Below are 18,466 nucleotides of genomic sequence, written 5' to 3' on the forward strand. Positions count from 1 at the left end.
GCAGATGTCTGAGCGCCAGTGTCAGAGGCGACTATGGATATCGAGAGAGGGGGTGACACATCTCTGTGCCATGCTCAGTGAAGACATGCAGCCCATGGGCTTAGGTGCACATCCTATGCCTGTGGCCCTCATAGTGACAGCGGCTCTTAACATTTACACCTCTGCATCATTTCAGGGGCCCACCGGAGACCTTTGTAGGGGTCACACAGTCAGCAGTGCACCACTGCATCAGGGAGGTCACCGATGCCCTGTATTGGAGGGCCGGTGACCATGTTCACTTCAGGACGGACCTTGACAGCCAGGCCCAGAGGGCAATCGATTTCGGCTCCATCGCAGGATTCCCACAGGTGCAAGGGGTCGTAGACTGCACCCATGCGGCCATCAGGAGTCCCACCAGGCGAGCAGCTGCGTTAACAGTAAAGGATTCCACTCAATCTACGTACAGCTGGTATGTGATCACCGGAGACACGTCATGCAAATCTGTGACCACTGTCTAGGCAGCTGCCATGATGCCTTCATTTTGCGCCAGTCCCAGCTGCCATTGCTGTTCACTGAACTGGCTCAGATGGAGGGGTGGCTTCTTGGAGACAAGGGCTACCCCTTGCAGACATGACTCCTGACACCAGTGAGACACCCCAGCACTGCTACAGAGGAAAGATACAACGCCAGCCACAAAGTTTCAAGAGCCACCATGGAGCAGGCAAGCAGCATGCTGAAAATGCACTTCCACTGCCTGAATAGATTGGTTGGTGCCCCGTACTATGAGCCAGGAAGGGTAGCTCCTTTCATTGCTGCTTCTTGTGTTCTACACAACTATGTACTCAATAGGGGCAGGCCTGGCATGATGAGGAGAGACATCAGCAGGATTCCTCCTCTGACTATGAGGACGCTGAGGACTTGCAACAGGAAAGGAGCATGGGGAATCAGAGGGCACCCAGGCTTCATTTGCAGGGCAAACTGTAAGCTGGGGATGGACGGCAGCGGCTTATTGATCAAAGGCTCTCCACTCCATAGGAACCACTGTGAGCTCTGCAAGCCACACAGCACCCTCGATCACCTGACATGCAGCAATTTACATCTGCACCATTTTTGTCTCAACCATTAGAGGCACCAGCAGACTGAGCCATTGTCCATGTTACTGCATCCGTGGAGATGCATATGAGTAATGGCCGCATGGCAATTATGTTATTGCATATATTGGCATTTGTGCAAGGCTAATGCGGGAAAGGGATGAGGCAGGGAAAGTCTCCATGCTCCTGGTCCCTCTCTTGCCTACCCCACGCTGAATGGATGTCATGGCAGCGGTGAAAGATTGCTGGTCAGCACGTATGAATGGAACTTGACTCTCCTGGAGCGCTGCCGTCCTTTCCGTGGATAACGCCAGATGCTGATATGCCTGGGACATGGCTGTTGTCACGGCCTGGCTGGACTCCTCCATCATCTGTTCAAGGCTGCTCATGGCCTGTGACATCTGCGTCTGCTGTTACCATGATTGCTGCATCACCTCCAGCATGCCCTGTGCTGCTGACAACAGAGGGTCATCAGTAGCCTGGGGCTCAGCATGGGCCTCGCCACTCACAGCCCTCCAACTGTCAGGGGCCTCGACTGTCACGGCCTCAGTCAGCTGCTTGGGTGTGTGTGTAGTGCTGTCACCAGTTTGTGACCCAGACTCTAAGGCCGAAGAGATACCCACTGAGGTGACTGTATCTGCACTGGTGGAATGTGCGGGAGTGTCAAGGGATGCTGGTTCCTTGGATGCTGGCTCTTCCTCCAGGGTATGGGAGGTGTCCTGCACAGCCGGGGTTGGTTCAGAGCGTTCATCTGGAAGACACAATGGGAAGAGCACGCTGTCAGTCTTGATGTAACACATGTCACAATTACAACAGCATTGCATCTCACAACCAAAATTCCACATTGATCATCGTTCATATCAATTGGAAGTATGTTCGCCATGGACCCCAATGTCTACTTCACTAAATGAGCACGTCAAATGGGTTGCTGAGATCTCTATATGGCCTCCTCCTCAGCTTCTGTGAGCCGTTGTTAATCTAGAACTTCCACTGATGTGGGTGGCCTCCCTCACTTGTGGGCCTTCTTTGCCTGGAGGAGCAAGGAGGCAGATATTACAGATGGCATTTCAACAGCACGACACATGTCACAATTGGGATGCTGGCCAAAAAGATGCGGGATGCTCGATGTGCACTACTGAGTGAGCCACTCTTGTAGATGCCATTCTCTGAGCAGCAGACAAGGGTAAATTCTATCATATATTTCTCCATTCATGTCACGTCTTTCCTCCCTGTCCAACCTCCCTTTCTTCGGAATGGCAGTGGCATACATGTGCTACTCTGTGTGGGCACACCCAGTTTCAGTGGATCTTTGGCTCTTACTACTATACCCAGTCGTGGCAGATGGCCCTACGACTATTGACCTCCAGCCAGGCTGCCTTTGTCAGGCAAGAGGGCCTCTTCTTACCATTGCTGGGGAAGAGGACCCCCCACATGCCCACACAGCCTGGAGGAGAGTGAGCAGGGAGGCATCACTGAACCGTGGGGCCACCCTGCAATGCCCCTCTGTCACCATGAAGGTAAGATTTTGCTGCCCTCTCAGGATACACACTCAGCAGACCAAAAAGCTGTGCCCTTCAATGTGGAGTTTAAGTAAAGGCATGACTGATGTGCTGGCTGGCCTTTAAATAGGGACCCAGCACATGACCATCAGCTGAGTTGATGTCCATCACGCTGCCGGATGTCCTGCCTCCCGTAATTTTGCGGGGGGGGAGCAGCACGTGATGCTAATGAGCTGCCTCGCTAAATATCGCGGCAGCTTCACAACGGGCGGTCCGCCCATCTTCAAAGCACGCCACTGCGATCGGCAGCGCCCTCATAAATTTCAGCCCTACTTCTTTGCTTCTGAAATTGCCATAACTTTTTTCGAAGAATTATAAAAAAAAATAAGGACAGCATGACTGCAAAATGATTCCATTACACCTACCCTCTTATCTCCTTTCATCTGGAGACTATCCTTAATCTAGATCTCAATGTATAATAAATTGGGAGATAGGCTAGTATTGTGTGTAGATCCCCAGTACGCAAACTCCAAGTGTCACTACGTGCTGAGGTTCTATCTGTCCCCGGTGTTGCGAAGGATGGGCCTGGTCACATTGCCGCGGAACGCTCCGTGCAGTTGGGCGGCGCCGTACCACCTATCCTTCGTGGAGCAGTTTCTGCGGAAAAACACCTTTGACCACCGGTCCATCAGGCAGTGGTCTGCACGGAATGTCCTCAAGGCCCTACGGGAAAAGGAAACGGTGGATCCTGTCGGATGGTTCCCCGAGCAGACCGTCAAAGTCATTTGGCGGAATGCCTCATCACCAGAACTTTCAAACAAGCACCAAGACGTAGCTTGGCTGGTGGTGAGAAGGGCCCTCCCCGTCAGATCCTTCATGCACACCCGAAGTCTCGCCCCCTCCGCACAGTGCCCCCGCGTTGGCTGTGGTGGGGAAGAGACGGTCGCCCACCTCCTCCTGGAATGTGCCTTTGCAAAGCAGGTGTGGAAAGAGATGCAGTGGTTTTTGTCAAGGTTCATCCCAAGCAGCTCTGTAACACAGGAGTCTGTGCTCTACGGGCTGTTCCCAGGGACGCACACCGAGACAAACATCAACTGCTGCTGGAGGACTATCAATTCGGTGAAAGACGCCCTTTGGTCTGCCCGAAACTTGCTGGTCTTCCAGCGCAAAGAGTTGTCCACCGCCGAATGTTGCAGACTGGCACATTCCAAGGTCCAGGACTACGTGCTGAGGGACGCACTAAAGCTTGGGGCAGCCGCAGCAAAGGCTCAATGGGGAAAGACCACAGTGTAAGGTTCCCCCACCAAGCTGGACTGAGGTGCTGGATCCATGGGAAACCCCTCGAACTGTATCGTTAATATTCTGAATTGCTGTAAATGTAAAACTGTAATTGACATGACAATTGTGAAACGGAAGGGTTGGGAAGAAACTCATGACAGTATTGAAGGAAACTGATCTCCCTTGCAATGTTTGTATTTTTTGGTGCTGTTTGGAAACTGTTTGGCAATGTAATTTTTACAGATTTTTATGAATAAACTATATTTTGGAAATAAAAAAAAAAAAAATAGGCTAGTATTGTTAAAAAAAGCATGTGCTTATACATCCTGTCCTACTTCCTGTTGTCATGATTTTTAGGTATGCTTTTATGTAAGCATTTAAACTATCTATGTAAATATTTAGAATGGAAATCCTGCATGTAAACAATTGCCTGTAATGAAATAGTTTGAGACTATGCCCAATAGGTGATAACGTGGAGTGAATTTCTGAAGTGTGCCATCAAACTCAGTCAACACTTTATATTAAGAGAACCCTGTGATCAAACAACCATGGCACAACCACCTTGCCAATTCTCTATTAAAATATAATCCAAATGCAGTGATTTTTTTTAATAAGTTGCTTGACTTGAATTTGCAACCATCCAGAACACAAGCAAAACTAATTTACAAACAAATTATGTGAAGTACTATTTTAGTCACCCGATAATCAGTGTGGTGTTTAATAGAGAAAGCCATCTATCTGATTTCTTTTTAACAGGATAAACATAATAAAAACTGGTTATATTTTTGTATGTCTACTAACAGAACATAACTGAAGGATATTGCTTTAAAATACATAATTGATAATCGTGGTTCGGTGATAAGTTTATTAACCTTAATACTTCAATCAACTTAAAAAAGCAAAAGCCTTAAATAATCTTGACTCAGGAATATGTGAATTGTTAACCTCAAAAGTCAAAGGAATAAACTTTTTATTTCCATAGAAGCTGCTGAATATACCTTGATGTCAACTCCTAATTGAAAATGCTTTAGTTAGAGAACTACTGAAACTCAGTTTTCCTAGCATATCCCCTCAAGCCAACTTATTTATATTCCCTGCAACAAATCCAATCTCAACCTAACATCCTGATGTGGATCCCCTTATTCATCTTGTGTCAAATGTGCAGCTTTCTGAAACCAGTCCAACTTCCATCTGCTCCAATAAAAAAAAGGTGCTGGAAATACTCAGCAGGTCAGGCAGCATCTGTGGAGAGAGACACAGAGTTAACGTTTCAGTTCTGATGAAAGGTGATAGACCTGAAAAGTTAACTCTGCTTCTTTCTTCACAGATGCTGCCTGACTTGCTAAGTATTTCCAGCACTTTCTGTTTTTTGTTTCAAATTTCCAGCATCTGCAGTATTTTGCTTTTATCCCATCTGCTCCAGTTTGCTAATTAGATTCCTTACATTATAAAGACCAAAGACACACTTGACACTCATAATAATTTAGATTCCAAACCCAAATAATAAAACATAGATTGGGAAGGAGATTGATATCAATATTATAAATGTGCTAAAATCTCTGAACTGTTTCAAACTGGCCAAAGTAAGTGTGCATATATGGGAATATATGTGTATGAGACAGGGGAGTTGGTGTGCACTAGAGTTTAGTAACCAAGTATAGGAATAATTCTGTTTTTCACTGCCTAGTGGGTTGGGGACTGCTGCTAGTGTAGTCTGAATTCTTATCTTTGTGATAGTCTATTCTGAGTGTTCATCTCTAATTCAATGTATGGATAAATCTGGAGTAGTTTTCTGCTGAAAATTGATTACTCCTTCTGGCTAAAATTATTCAGCTTTCCAGGCCCATGACTCATTTGCCATGACCTCCCAACTCATTCTTCAGATGATGTATCTAAGCATCTAGGAGTAGGCCAATTTAAATAAAAACTGTTTAAAAGTGATGACATCATCAAGTTTAGGATCAAAATATCAGCATGTGACCTTGTTGTACAGTGTTTTGAGCCAGAAACCGAATACATAATAATACAGACTCAGTAATTTAAAAAGGATTTTCTTTGAAAGAACAGATTTTTTTTTAAACTGGTGAAATGTAGAACACAAAATCCTTGATAAAGGGAGAGCAAACTAGACCAGGTAGAGGTAGCTGTATTGAATGTTTAAATTTATGATTTTTCTCTAATGTTAGATTCAGCTCATAACCAATATTCCCGCTAATCTGCACGTGCACAGCCACACAGCAGCCTGCACCAGACCGTGTAGGCCTTGCTCTGTGATAAATAACATGTGCACAGCCGCTTGTTAAATGAGTGGGAAAACTCTATATGCCAATGAGTTAAGAACACCTGTCATTGTCAAACCTCTGAGGCCATCAGCAAAGAAGGTTTTCATCTAATCGTAATACCTGGCTTACTTGTGCAATATAAGGGGCCCAACCAGAGTATTAGTAAGGTGCTGTCTTTATTTTTTTAATGAAACAAGAGCATAAGGATATGGATTATATCATATTCTGTCCATTTAAGTACCTTACGTAAAATTAATCCATTGTTGGTTTGCAATCCTACCTGGTCTTGTTCGACTACTTTCAGTCCATTTATCATAAAGACAGAAAAATGCAAATGGTGCTGTGTGTGATATTACAGTAGCTGATGTACACGGCAAGATTTCTATTTCAGAAACCCCAGGTCACAATATAATTTAACTAGATATTAGGCAGTAAACGGTGCACTCCATATTGTAAGGGATATGAAGCTTACTGACATGAGTGCCAATTACACTGAACCAGGGAGAATATCGACCATAAAACTGAAAAAGATTTGCAACTCTTACAGTAATATATCTTTAGACTAGGTGCTGCTTGGCTCTAAATAAAATCTTGTGCCTGATCTCACAAATCCCCCACTGGTAAACAAAGTTCTGATACTTCAAAGTAGCAAATTAAATCCCACTTTGACTAATCCAAAACAGCTCATTATAATATGTCAATAATCGTATCCATGCATGGTAGGCCTGATAAGCCAAATTTTGTTCACATAAAAAGACAAGATATATATTTTGTATTACTCTTTGGACTCAAATTTCAATGTGTCACTTCATTCAGAATTATGATAACTGGTAAAACAAAATAAATGCATTAAAAAAAATCCATCTAACTATAATTTAAAATATTCCATAACTGTAAATGTTATGAAGGGAGATATCTATTTAGCTGTGGAATGCTTTCCTTTACGGGCCGAGGTATAGAATATAAAAGCAGGGATGTAATGCTGGAACTGAATAAAATGCTGATTAGGCCACAGCTGGAGTATTGCGTACAGTTTTGGTCACCGCATTACAGGAAGGACATAATTGCTCTGGAGAGAGTACAGAGGAGATTTACAAGAATGTTGCCAGGGCTTGAAAGTTGCAGCTATGAAAAAAGATTGGATAGGCAAGGGTTGTTTTCCGTTCTTCTTTGCTACTGTGCTTAATGCCTTTTAAATTGCCTATCAAAGGCAACTTGTCAACAGACATTTTGTGACGTAACTCTTCCCTGTCACATCACAAACAGAATATGTTTAAATCATTATGTCACTGAAAGTGAATTCTTCCTAAGAGTATCTGCTTTTTGACTGTCTCCATCCAGTTTGAAAGCATGAAAGACAGGAAAAGGGAGGATTTCTGAATCACAGAAAATAAAAAGGTGTTTCTATTATTGACATTTAAGATTAAGTGGCAATTCAGCAAAGTACCTTTTCCTTTTAAAGTATAATGCAAGAAAGCTAATAGCAGTTCTAACTTTGAGATTTTTTTTGAGTACAATTTGTCAATTGAACTCTGGAGCTGAGGGCTTTGAACCAAAAAGGAGCAGGCCCAATTTAATTTCTGATATCCTCATGTATTATTCATTTTCTTCTGCAGTTAAAGATAAAGAAGATGCTCGTGCTGATCCAGAAGCACAACCAATGAAAGAAGAAACATTTGGAGAATATGGGTAAACATGTTTAAAGTTATGCAGCTGATCAGAGCAAATTCTTTACCATTCATGATCTATTTGTCTTTTATTTTGCTTCAGTAATACCCGACTTTGATCATTTAAATTCAGCCATGCTTATATAGTATGCAGGCATTGTTGCTGCTGCTTTTAACATTATTTGCTAAATTCATATTATTTTATTTTTGGCAGTTTGGATCCAAAATTGGCTCAGTGACAGGAAACAAAGGGTAGTAGGCGACGGATGATTTTGCGAATGGAAATGCGAATGGAAAGCTGTTTCCAGTGGCGTTCCACAGGGCTCAGTGATTTGGACTTAAATGTGGGAGGCATGATTGGGAAATTTGTTGATGACACAATTGGCCGTGTAGTTGATAGTGAAGAGGATAGATATAGACTCCAGAATGATATCAATGGTTTGTTTGAATGGGCAGAAAAGTGGCAAATGGAATTCAGTCCAGAGAAGTGTGAGGTCATGCACTTGGGGAGGGCAAATAAAGCAAGGGAATACACAATAAACGGGAGAATATTGAGAGGGGTAGAAGTGAGAGATCTTGGAGTGCATGTCCACAGGTCCCTAAAGGTGGCAGAACAGGTAGTGTGGTGAAGAAGGCTTATGGATTGCTTTCCTTTATTGGCTGAGGTATGGAATACAAAAGCAGGGAAGTAATGCTGGAATTGTATAAAATGCTGGTTAGGCCACAGCTGGAGTATTGCGTATTGAGTATTGGTCTCCTTATCTGAGGAAGGATGTTCTTGCTATAGAGGGAGTGCTGCAAAGGTTTACCAGACTGATTCCTGGGATGGTGGGACTGACATATGAGGAGAGATTGAGTTGGTTAGGATTATATTCGCTGGAGTTTAGAAGAGGGGGGGGGGGGGATCTATAAAATTCTAACAGGACTTGACAGGGTAGATGCAGGAAGGATGCTCCCGATGGTGGAGGAGTCCAGAACCAGGGGTCATAGTCTAAGGATACGGGGGTATCTGAGGTGAGGACTGAGATGAAGAGAAATTTCTTCACCCAGAGAGTGGTGAGCCTGTGGAATTCACTACCACAGAAAGCAGCTGAGGTCAAAATATTGTATGTTTTCAAGAAGGAGTTAGATATAGCTCTTGGGTCTAAAGGGATCAAAGGGTATGGAGAGAAAGCGGGAACAGGTTACTGAGTTGGATGATCAGCCATCATCATAATGAATGGCGGAGCAGGCTCGAAGAGCCGAATGGCCTACTCCTGCTCTTATTTTCTATGTTTCTATGTACAGTTCTGATCACCACATTACAGGAAGGAGATAATTGCTCTGGAGAGAGTACAGAGGAGATTTACAAGCATGTTGCCAGGGCTTGTAAGTTGCAACTATGAAGAAAGATTGGATAGGCTAGGGTTGTTTTCCTTAGAACAGAGGAGGCTGAGGGGTGACTTAGTTGAGGTATACAAAATTATGAGGGGCCTAGATAGAGTAGACAGGAAGGACCTGTTTCTGCTCGCGGAGAGGTCAATTACCAGGGGGCACAGATTCAAGGTGATTGGTAGAAGGATTAGAGGGCACATGAGGAAAAACTTGTTTCACCCAGAGGGTGGTGGATGTCTGGAATTCGCTGCCAGGAATGGTGGTGGAGACAGAAACCCTCAATTCTTTTAAAAGGTACCTGGACATGCACCTGAAGTGCTGTAACCTGCAAGGTTATGGATCAGGTGCTGGAAGGTGGAATTAGATTGGGCGGCTAGTTTTTTCAGCCGGCACGGACATGACGGGCTGAATGGCCTCCTTCTGTGCTGTAACCTTTCTATGGTTCTATTTGTTTTGTTTTTAAATCAAACTACGTGCCAAGATTTTAAGAAGTTATATTCATTCAGAATCCACTTAAACAGTGATATTGGTAATTTTTATTTTGGTGACTTTGTAAATCAATAATCTATAACAAGTAGCAAATAGATTATAATATTTAGGATTCCAACAGCGTTTTATTTCAGACAGGATAATCTCTTATACCTAAATGCAATCATAATTTACTGCATGAACTGTGTGCACAGAGCTGGAAGAATCTACTAAATGGAGTGACTTGTTCATAGAATCATAGTATGGTTACAGCACAGATGGAGGCCATTCAGCCTGACTTGTCCATTCCAGCTCGCTGCAAGAGCAACTCAGCTAGTCCCACTCCCCCACCCTTTCTCTGTGTCCCTGCATATTTTTTCTGTGGATAATTATCCAATTCCCTTTTGAAATCCACGATTGAATCTGCCTCTACCACTCTCTCAGGCAGTGCGTTCCAGATCCTAACATCTCGCTGCATAGAAAAGTTTTTCCTTATGTTACCTTTGGATCTGATGCCATTCACCTTCAATCAGTGTCCTCTGGTTCTCAACCCTTCCACCAATGGGAACAGTTACTCCCTATCTGCTCTACCCAGACCCCATGATTTTGATCTATCAAATCTCCTCTCAACCTTCTCTTCTCCAAGCAGAACAGCCCTAGTTTCTTCAATCTATCCATGTAACTAAATTCCTTCATCCCTGGAACCATTCTCATAAATCTTTTCTGCATTCTCTCCAATGCCTTCACATCCATTCTGAAATGCCGTGCCCAGAATTGGGCACAATACTGCCGTTGAGGCCGAACCAGTGTTTTATAAAGGTTCACCATAACTTCCTTGCTTTTGTACTCCATGCCTCCATTTATAAAGCCCAGGATCCTTTCTCAAACTGCCCTGCCACCTTCAATGATTTGTGCACATATACTCCCAGGTCACTCTGCTTCTGCACCCCCTTTAGAATTATATTGTCTGTCTTTGTTCTTCCTACCAAAATGTAGCACTTCACACTTCTCTGCATTAAATTTCATCTGCCACATGTTGACCCATTCCACCAGCCTATCTATGTCCTGTTGAAGTCTTTCACTATCCTCCTCACAGTTCACTATCCTCCTCATAGTTCACAATACTTCCAAGTTTTCTGTCAGCTGTAAATTTTGCCCTGCACACCCAATTCTAGGTCATTAATATAGATCAAGAAAACCAGTGGTCCTAATACTGACCCCGGGTAACCCCACTGTATGCCTAGTCTGAAAAACAAATCATTCACCACGACTCTCTGGTTCCTGTCACTCACCAACTTCATATCTATGTTGCCACTGTCCCTTTTATTCCATAGGTTCTAACTTTGCTGACAAGCCTGTTATGTGGCACTTTCTCAAATGCCTTTTGGAAGTCCATGTACACCACATCAACCGCATTACCCTCATCAGCCCTCTCTGTTACCTCATCAAAAGACTCAAGTTAGTTAATGCGATTTGCCTTTAAAAAATCCATGCTGGTTTTCCTTGTTTAATTCACCTGTACAAGTGACTGTTAATTTTGTCCTGGATTATCATTTCTAAAAGCCTTCCCACCATTGTGGTTAAACTGACTGGCCTGTAGTTGCTGGGCTTATCATTACACCAATTTTTGAACAAGTGTGCAACATTTTCAATTCAGCAATCTTCTGGCAGCACCCCTGTATCTAAGGAGGATTGGAAAATTATGGCCAGTGCTTCCACAATTTCCACCCTTACTTCCCTTAGTATCCTTGGATGCATCTCATCTGGTCCTTGTGACTGATCAACTTTAAGTACAGCCAGCATTTCTGATACCTTTTTATTAATTTTTAGCCCCTCCAGTGTCTCAAATACCTCCTCTTTCACAATGGCAGCATCTTCTTTTGAAAGTTAAATGTGGCAACTGGAATTTGGTGACCATGTTAAGTAGCACAGTTAATAGCCCAGATTTTGCGGTCAGTGGTGAAGGATGGCACTAGCCATTCGCCTCACTGATATCTTATTTCTTTTTTTACATCTTCAGCACTAATTATCTTGTGACAGAATTGGACTCTCTTATAAAATTTATTTTTCAAGCCCAGAGTATTTGTCTGGCAGTAATTATCATTTATCACACCATTAAAAACGCACCTGCTCTGAAATGGAGCAGCCCTAACATTTTCTGCTATTTTTAGGGTGGAAGTAGTGGGCAAGCACCCCAAATTCACACCATTGTAGAGATGTCAGTGCCGAGTTTGTCAGCAAGGACTGGAACAGCGCTGTTAAGCTCATAATTATTCTTATCGCAAAATCTGGCCAGTGAGTTTTTACCAGGCTGAAATTGAACATACTTTTTTTACTTCAAAAGTTTTCTTTAAATCTGTAAGTCAGTGACAGTTAGCAGTTAACAGTCAATCAGCTGTAAATGGGTACCTGACCAAGTGTTAATTGTTGTGGCTGGCCATTTACTGACTCATTGTGACTAGTATGTTTGTAAAAGGTACATATTGAACTGATATCTGCTACACACTGAGCTGGGAGAATTTACTGAACAGAGTGACAATGGGAATTTGGTGAGAGTGGGAAGGAGGTATCACTAAGTAATTTAAACTAAGAGCAAGAGTAAATATATAAATATTCAGGGTAATTAATTGGAACTGAAAGGATATTTTTAAAATGATGGGATCACTGAGACTCATAGCCTGCAATATATGGGAACTCTAGGATGTTTCATGTGTCTTGGATAACTACATATGAAGGAAGTGCGTCCAGCTGCTTGAACCCGACCTCATTGTTTTTGAGCTTGAGGAGACGCTGGAGTCACTGCAGGGCATACAGGAAGCTGAGAATTTCCTGAAGTGCACATTCTAAGATGTGGTTAACCCGCAGCTACAAAGAGTTCAGGAGGATTGTAAGTGTGTACCCTGGCAGGATAGGAAGAGGCAGGCAGTACACAAATCCTCCAGTGGTGTGACACTCTCAAACCTGTTTTCAGCACTGAATACAGTGACGGTGACAACATGTTGGGGGACTGCAGTCTGGAGCACATTCATGGCACAGTGGAGCCAGTGGATACACAGGGGGGCAGGGCAAAGTCTTGAAATGCAGTCGTCATGGGGAATTCAATAGTCAAGGAGATAGACAGGAGTTTCTGCAATGCTCAATCTGAGTCGTGCATGGTATGTACCTCCTTCTGGTGCCAGCAGAAAGGACATCACTGAGGGGATGCAGATCATTTTGAGGGGAGAAGGGAAACAGCTAGAAATCATAATTCTTTCTATTCGTTCATGGGGTGTAGGTGTTTCTGGCAAGGTCAGCATTTATTGCCCATCTCTAATTTCCCTTGAGAAGGTGGTGGTGAACCCCTTTCTTGAACTGCTACAGTCCATGTGGTGTGTGATCTTATGAAGGGTGTTCCAGGCTTTTGGCCCACTGACAGTGAAGGAATATATTTCCTAGTCAAGATGGTGTGTGATTTGGAGGGGAGCTTGCAGGCACCTGCTGGTCTTGTTCTTTTAGGTGGCAGAGGTTGCAGGTTTGGAACAGAACTGGGAACAGTATTCTTACAGGAAGGTTAACTAGCTTGTGGAGGAGGGTTTAAGTTAATTTTGCAAGGGGATGGGCACCAGAATGAAATATTACAGAGGAGAAACAAGGTGCACAGAAGACTCAGAGAGGCAAATAGCTCTACAGTAAAGAATAGTTCAGAAATGGAAGGGACCAGACAGGAGAGCAAATGTGAAGCAGTCTAAGAGGGGTTTGGAGTATATGTACATAAATGCATGGAGGGTGGTAAAGAAGGTTGGTGAGCTGCAGGCATAAGTCGCCATATGGATCTATGATACAGTAAGAAAGAAATAAAGACCTGCATTTATATAGCACCTCTCATGACCTCAGGACGTCCCAAAGCACTTTACAGCCAATTAGGTATTTTTTAAGTGTAGTAACTGTTGTAATGTTGGTAATTCAGCAGCCAGTTTGGACACAGCAAGATCCCACAAACAGCAATGTGGTGATGACCAAATAATCTGTTTTTTAAAATTTTGATTAAGGGATAAATATTGGCCAGGACACAGGATGTAGTGACAATAACAAAGAACTGGCTCGAAAAAGGGGAGAATTAGAAGTGTAATATTCCTGGCAAAAGTTATTCAGTAAAGATAGGCAAAAAACATAGAGGTGGTGGCGATATTGATCAAAGAAACTATTCTAGCACTGGAGAGGGTTGATGTAGATGAGGGGCCAAGGACGGGATTAATTTTGTTAGAATTAAGGAACAATAGAGGAGCTGTTTTGCTACTGGGTGTATACTAAAGGTCACCAGATAGAGGAGAAAATTTGCAGGCAAATTCCATAAAGATGCAAGTACTACAGAGTAGTGATAATGGGTGACTTCAGTTATCCTAATATAGCCTAGGATAAGTAACAGTGTAAAGGGCAAAGAAAGGGATGAATTCCTTAAATGTACACGAAAACTTTCTTGATCAGTGTAAGTCCATCCCAAAAAGATAGGAAGCACTGCTGGATTTAATTCTGGGAATGAAGTAGGGCAAGTGGAGCATGTTTCAGTAGGAGAGCATTTTGGGAATAGTGATCATAATATTAGCACATTTAAACTAGTTGTGGAAAAGGACAAGGTGCAATCAAGCATAAAAATAATTAACTGAAGGAGGACTAACTTCAGTGAGTTGAAAAGGTAAAAGCGCAGTTGGATTGGAATCAAATATTGGGAGGCAAAACAGTAACTGAATAATGGGAGGCTTTCAAAGAGTAGGGGTGGATTTTAATTGGCCCTGCAAAAGCAGCTTTTGTGGTGTGCGGGGTGAATTAATCAGTCATGAGGTTTATTTTGGATTGCCGATGGTGGGATTTTTTTTCCGAAATTAAATCAGTGACATGGTTCCCCCCACATGATGGCGGATTGCAGCTTTGCATTCATTTCAATACCATGAATACTCATTACCTTACACTTAGTTCAAATTATGTCCTACCTGCCTGATTAGGTTAGCGGCAAGCGGTGTTCCCGTGCCACTCGATTCAGGTTTGTTTAAACGTGGCGAACACCAGTCGGCTTTGTGTAGTTGTGTCTGATGTCAGTGTTTAACTTGCTTGAACTCATCGGCACAAGGAGTGACAACATTGGAATGGATGTTTAGCTCCAGGCTTGGTACCAGCAAGGGTGATTCTTCTCAGAGGATGGAAGTGAAGGTATGGGGGACTGAGCAGGGGAAGAAGTAGGAGGGGAGGACAAAAGAGTGGGGTGATTGGATGCATAGACGAGGAGGAGGGGAGCACCCAGGGTGTGTAGTGATTGTTATGTTGCTGAAGCTGGATGTGGGCGGCTGTGGGGGTGGTAGGTTGATTTGAATTTTACAGTCAAGAGATGGTCATGAGGGGCCTAAAGGGAGGATGAGTGCCATCAACATCGGGGACCTGTAGGGCAAATTCAGGGTACTAGCTGGTAGAGGGAACGGTTACAGTCAATGGGGTCAAATGGATTCTGTAGAGGGGGAAGGTCAAGTCTTAGGTTTGGGTACTCTACAGCATTATAGGGAGGGGAACGGGACTCTGCAATAATATTAAGGTGGATTTAAGGAGGATCAAGTGCTAGAGTCAGCATGTCGATGGTAATGGGAGTAGGAACAGGTGGGAAGAATGGCATAAATAAATTGATTGTGATACTGTCCAAGGTAATGGGAAGAAGTTCATTGGTAACAGAGCAAAGAGTTAAGGTTATATTGGGTGTGTCAAGGGTGATGGGTGCAGGCTAGAAGGTTGCAATAAATGCTGGCCAAGCCAGCGATGCCTACATCCTGTGAAAGAATTTTAAAAATTGCCATTTCAGTTTGAATTCTGTTCGTCATTATTTACTTGATACTGCTACAGTACTATATTATTGACTCTTAGTTCGATCTCAGTAAGATTCAAGAATAGATGAGCCAGGGACTTTTAATTTTCTTTTGGATAATTAATATGAATAGAATCATCAGGATTTATGCATATATTTTCAATCATAAAATTAGCTGGTAACACTTCAGATTACCTGTGTAAAATACATATTAAGAATTTTGATGATCAGCAGATTTAAAAATAGAATCATTTGATGGAAAGTACAAAAGTATTTGGACAGGAAGGTAACTCACTCTAATTTTCATTGTATGTCTGAGCTGAGTATTATATTGACTGCTTTTGCCAAACATACTTTCCTGTGGAACAGACATGTTATCTGCTTTGATTTTCATGTTGTAATTCGATTACCGGAACCCCTGGAGAGTTATAATGTCATCCTTCTTGTGGGGCTTTTATATTCTTCTTCCTACAGATTGATATGATGAGAAGAGAAACCTTTATCTTTCCCATTTTGTGCAATGACATACCAAGATTTTTTGCATATCATTTGCTTTATGCCAAAGACTACAACGTATCCAATGAAACAAAACCAATAACTCATCCCTCAACAATCAATTAAAAGTGTAATTATTGTTTCTGTTTATTGATATTCCCCACTTCCATTGCAGTCGTGACCTGTGACTGCAGAAATAAATTATATTGCTCACTAAATGTTACATCTTTAATATTTGTCGAACTTGTAATTGATGTTATCTACATGATGGCAACTCAATTACAGCGCAGAAGCAAAGGAAAATCAATTCAACACATCTAGTGTTATTGATTCAAACATTAAACTACTTTTGCAAGTGTGACTTGATTAATACAGAAAAGAATGGGTTATTATTCAATTGGAGGCATATAGTGTAAGTTGCTTTGGAAGTACATAGAGGTAGAAATTAGTGTACATCATACCAGAAAATCAGGATTAGGGGGCTGGATTTTACTAGCCCATCACCAATGGGCTGGTCCGCAGGAGGAGTGGTAAAATTGAAGCAGAAGGCATTGGGAGGAAAGCCCAGTGCCTTCAAGTGGCAACAGGATATCATGGAACGCAGCAGGGCTGGCGGGAGGAGGGCATGCTGGAGCGAGATGGGAAGGTAATTAAACTTGTTAAAACAGGCAATTAACTGCGATTTTAGCAGGTTTTCTAAGGTTTCCATGGGTGCACGGGAACAATAGCACTTCAGAGCCTTGCCAGCCATAACCAGGCAGAGACTTAGTGGGATGTAAGTGTTGACTGCAATTGGCAGCCATTGTGAGAGATTGGTAGAGCTCGTTGGACAGCACTAATAGCAACTGGGAGAAGGGGCTAACTTGCTGAGCACAGCGGGGGGCATTTCGCTTGAGCACTCTCTTGGAGTTTGCACCTGTGTCTACGGAGCAAGGGCATTGGGAGTCCCAGAGAACTGAGTGCAGATTTTTGCCATGAGCCTCATTCACTCAGGCTTCGAGATCTCCAGTGAAGAGGAGTATCAGAGAGGGAGAGAGCTGCAGCCACAGACTGCAAGGCAGCAGCAACCAGAGGAGCACCATGATCATGAACTGGAAGGGGGCAGTGAGGAGTATGAGGCCACAGAGGGGCGTGCTACCAGCCACTAGTGCGCAGATGACATTACCTCCCAGAGAGGGTCTACATCAGAGGCTCAACTTCTTACATGTATTGGAGCAGTAGTGTCACCAAAGACTATGCCTCTCTATGAAGGCCATTACTAAGCTGTGTGCCAAGATGGCAGATGAGCTGAGCCCTATGGGGAGGTATCCCATGCTTGTGCGTTGAAGATCACTGTGGCGCTGAATTTCTACATCTCAGGATCATTCCAGGGATCTTCTGGAGATATCGGTGGGATCTCCCAGTCTGCGGCTCATCGCTGCATCAAGATGGTCACCAATGCCATGTTCAAGAGGGCCAGCCAGTTCTAGCGCTTTCGCACAGATCTGGACAGTCAGGCTGAGAGAGCTCTAGGATTCTGGGCCATCGTGGATTCCCCCAGGTGCAAGGTGTCATTAACTGTCACACATGAGGCAATCAAAGCTCCCACAGACCAGGCAGCAGCTTTCATCAGCAGGCTTCCACTCATTCAATTTACAACTAATCTGTGACCACCGCAAACAGATGCTTCAGATCTGTGAAAGATTCCTGGAAAGCTACCACAACGCCGACATACTAAGACAGTCCCAGGTACCTGATCTCCTCAGGTCCCCCACATGCCTTCCAAAATGGTTACTGGCTAATAGGGCTACCCACTGAAAAGATGGCTACTCACACCTGTGACGAACTCAAGAACGAATTCAGAGGAGAGATACAACATTGGCACAGTGGTTAGCACCGCAGCATCACAGCTCCAGGGACCCGGGTTCAATTCTGGGTACTGCCTGTGCGGAGTTTGTAAGTTCTCCCTGTGACCGCGTGGGTTTTCGCCGGGTGCTCCGGTTTCCTCCCACAGCCAAAAGACTTGCAGGTTGATAGGTAAATTGGCCATTGTAAATTGCCCCAAGTGTTGGTAGGAAATATGGGATTATGGGGTTAGTATAAATGGGTGGTTGTTGGTCGGCACAGACTCGGTGGGCCGAAGGGCCTGTTTCAGTGCTGTATCTCTATACATAATAAAAAAATATAAAAATATAAAATATAATCTGCCAGGGCACAACTCGAGCAATTATTGAGCAGGTCATAACGCTTCTGACTATGAGGTTCTGGTGCCTGGAACGACCTGGTGGAGCTCCTCTATATTCCCCAGCAAGGGTCTCACATAGCATGGCAGTATGCTGTGCTCTGCACAACCTGGTGCTACAGAGGGGAGAAGCTTTGGACAGTGAGAACTGTTATGACCAAGGCAGGAGGAGTGCACTGTTAATTCAGTCCCACTTCTCCATAGGTCACAGCATATCAATACATTTTCCCACTTACTGAAAACAGCCAATTAGAACTCTATTTGTCCCCAGAATAAAGCACACCAAGC

General features: G+C 43.6%; 1 protein-coding gene across 1 annotated transcript in view; it reads left to right on the forward strand.

Moving 5' to 3' along the window:
- Positions 1-18,466, forward strand: part of chl1b (cell adhesion molecule L1-like b) — a 689,058-nt gene that overhangs the window by 655,876 nt on the left and 14,716 nt on the right. Inside the window, exon 27 of the mRNA XM_068052302.1 lies at positions 7,746-7,818. Within this exon, the coding sequence (XP_067908403.1) occupies positions 7,746-7,818 (73 nt within the window). The remainder of the gene's footprint in view (positions 1-7,745; positions 7,819-18,466) is intronic.

Source organism: Heterodontus francisci, chromosome 19, assembly GCF_036365525.1.
Source record: "Heterodontus francisci isolate sHetFra1 chromosome 19, sHetFra1.hap1, whole genome shotgun sequence".
In the NCBI taxonomy this organism is placed as follows: domain Eukaryota; kingdom Metazoa; phylum Chordata; class Chondrichthyes; order Heterodontiformes; family Heterodontidae; genus Heterodontus; species Heterodontus francisci.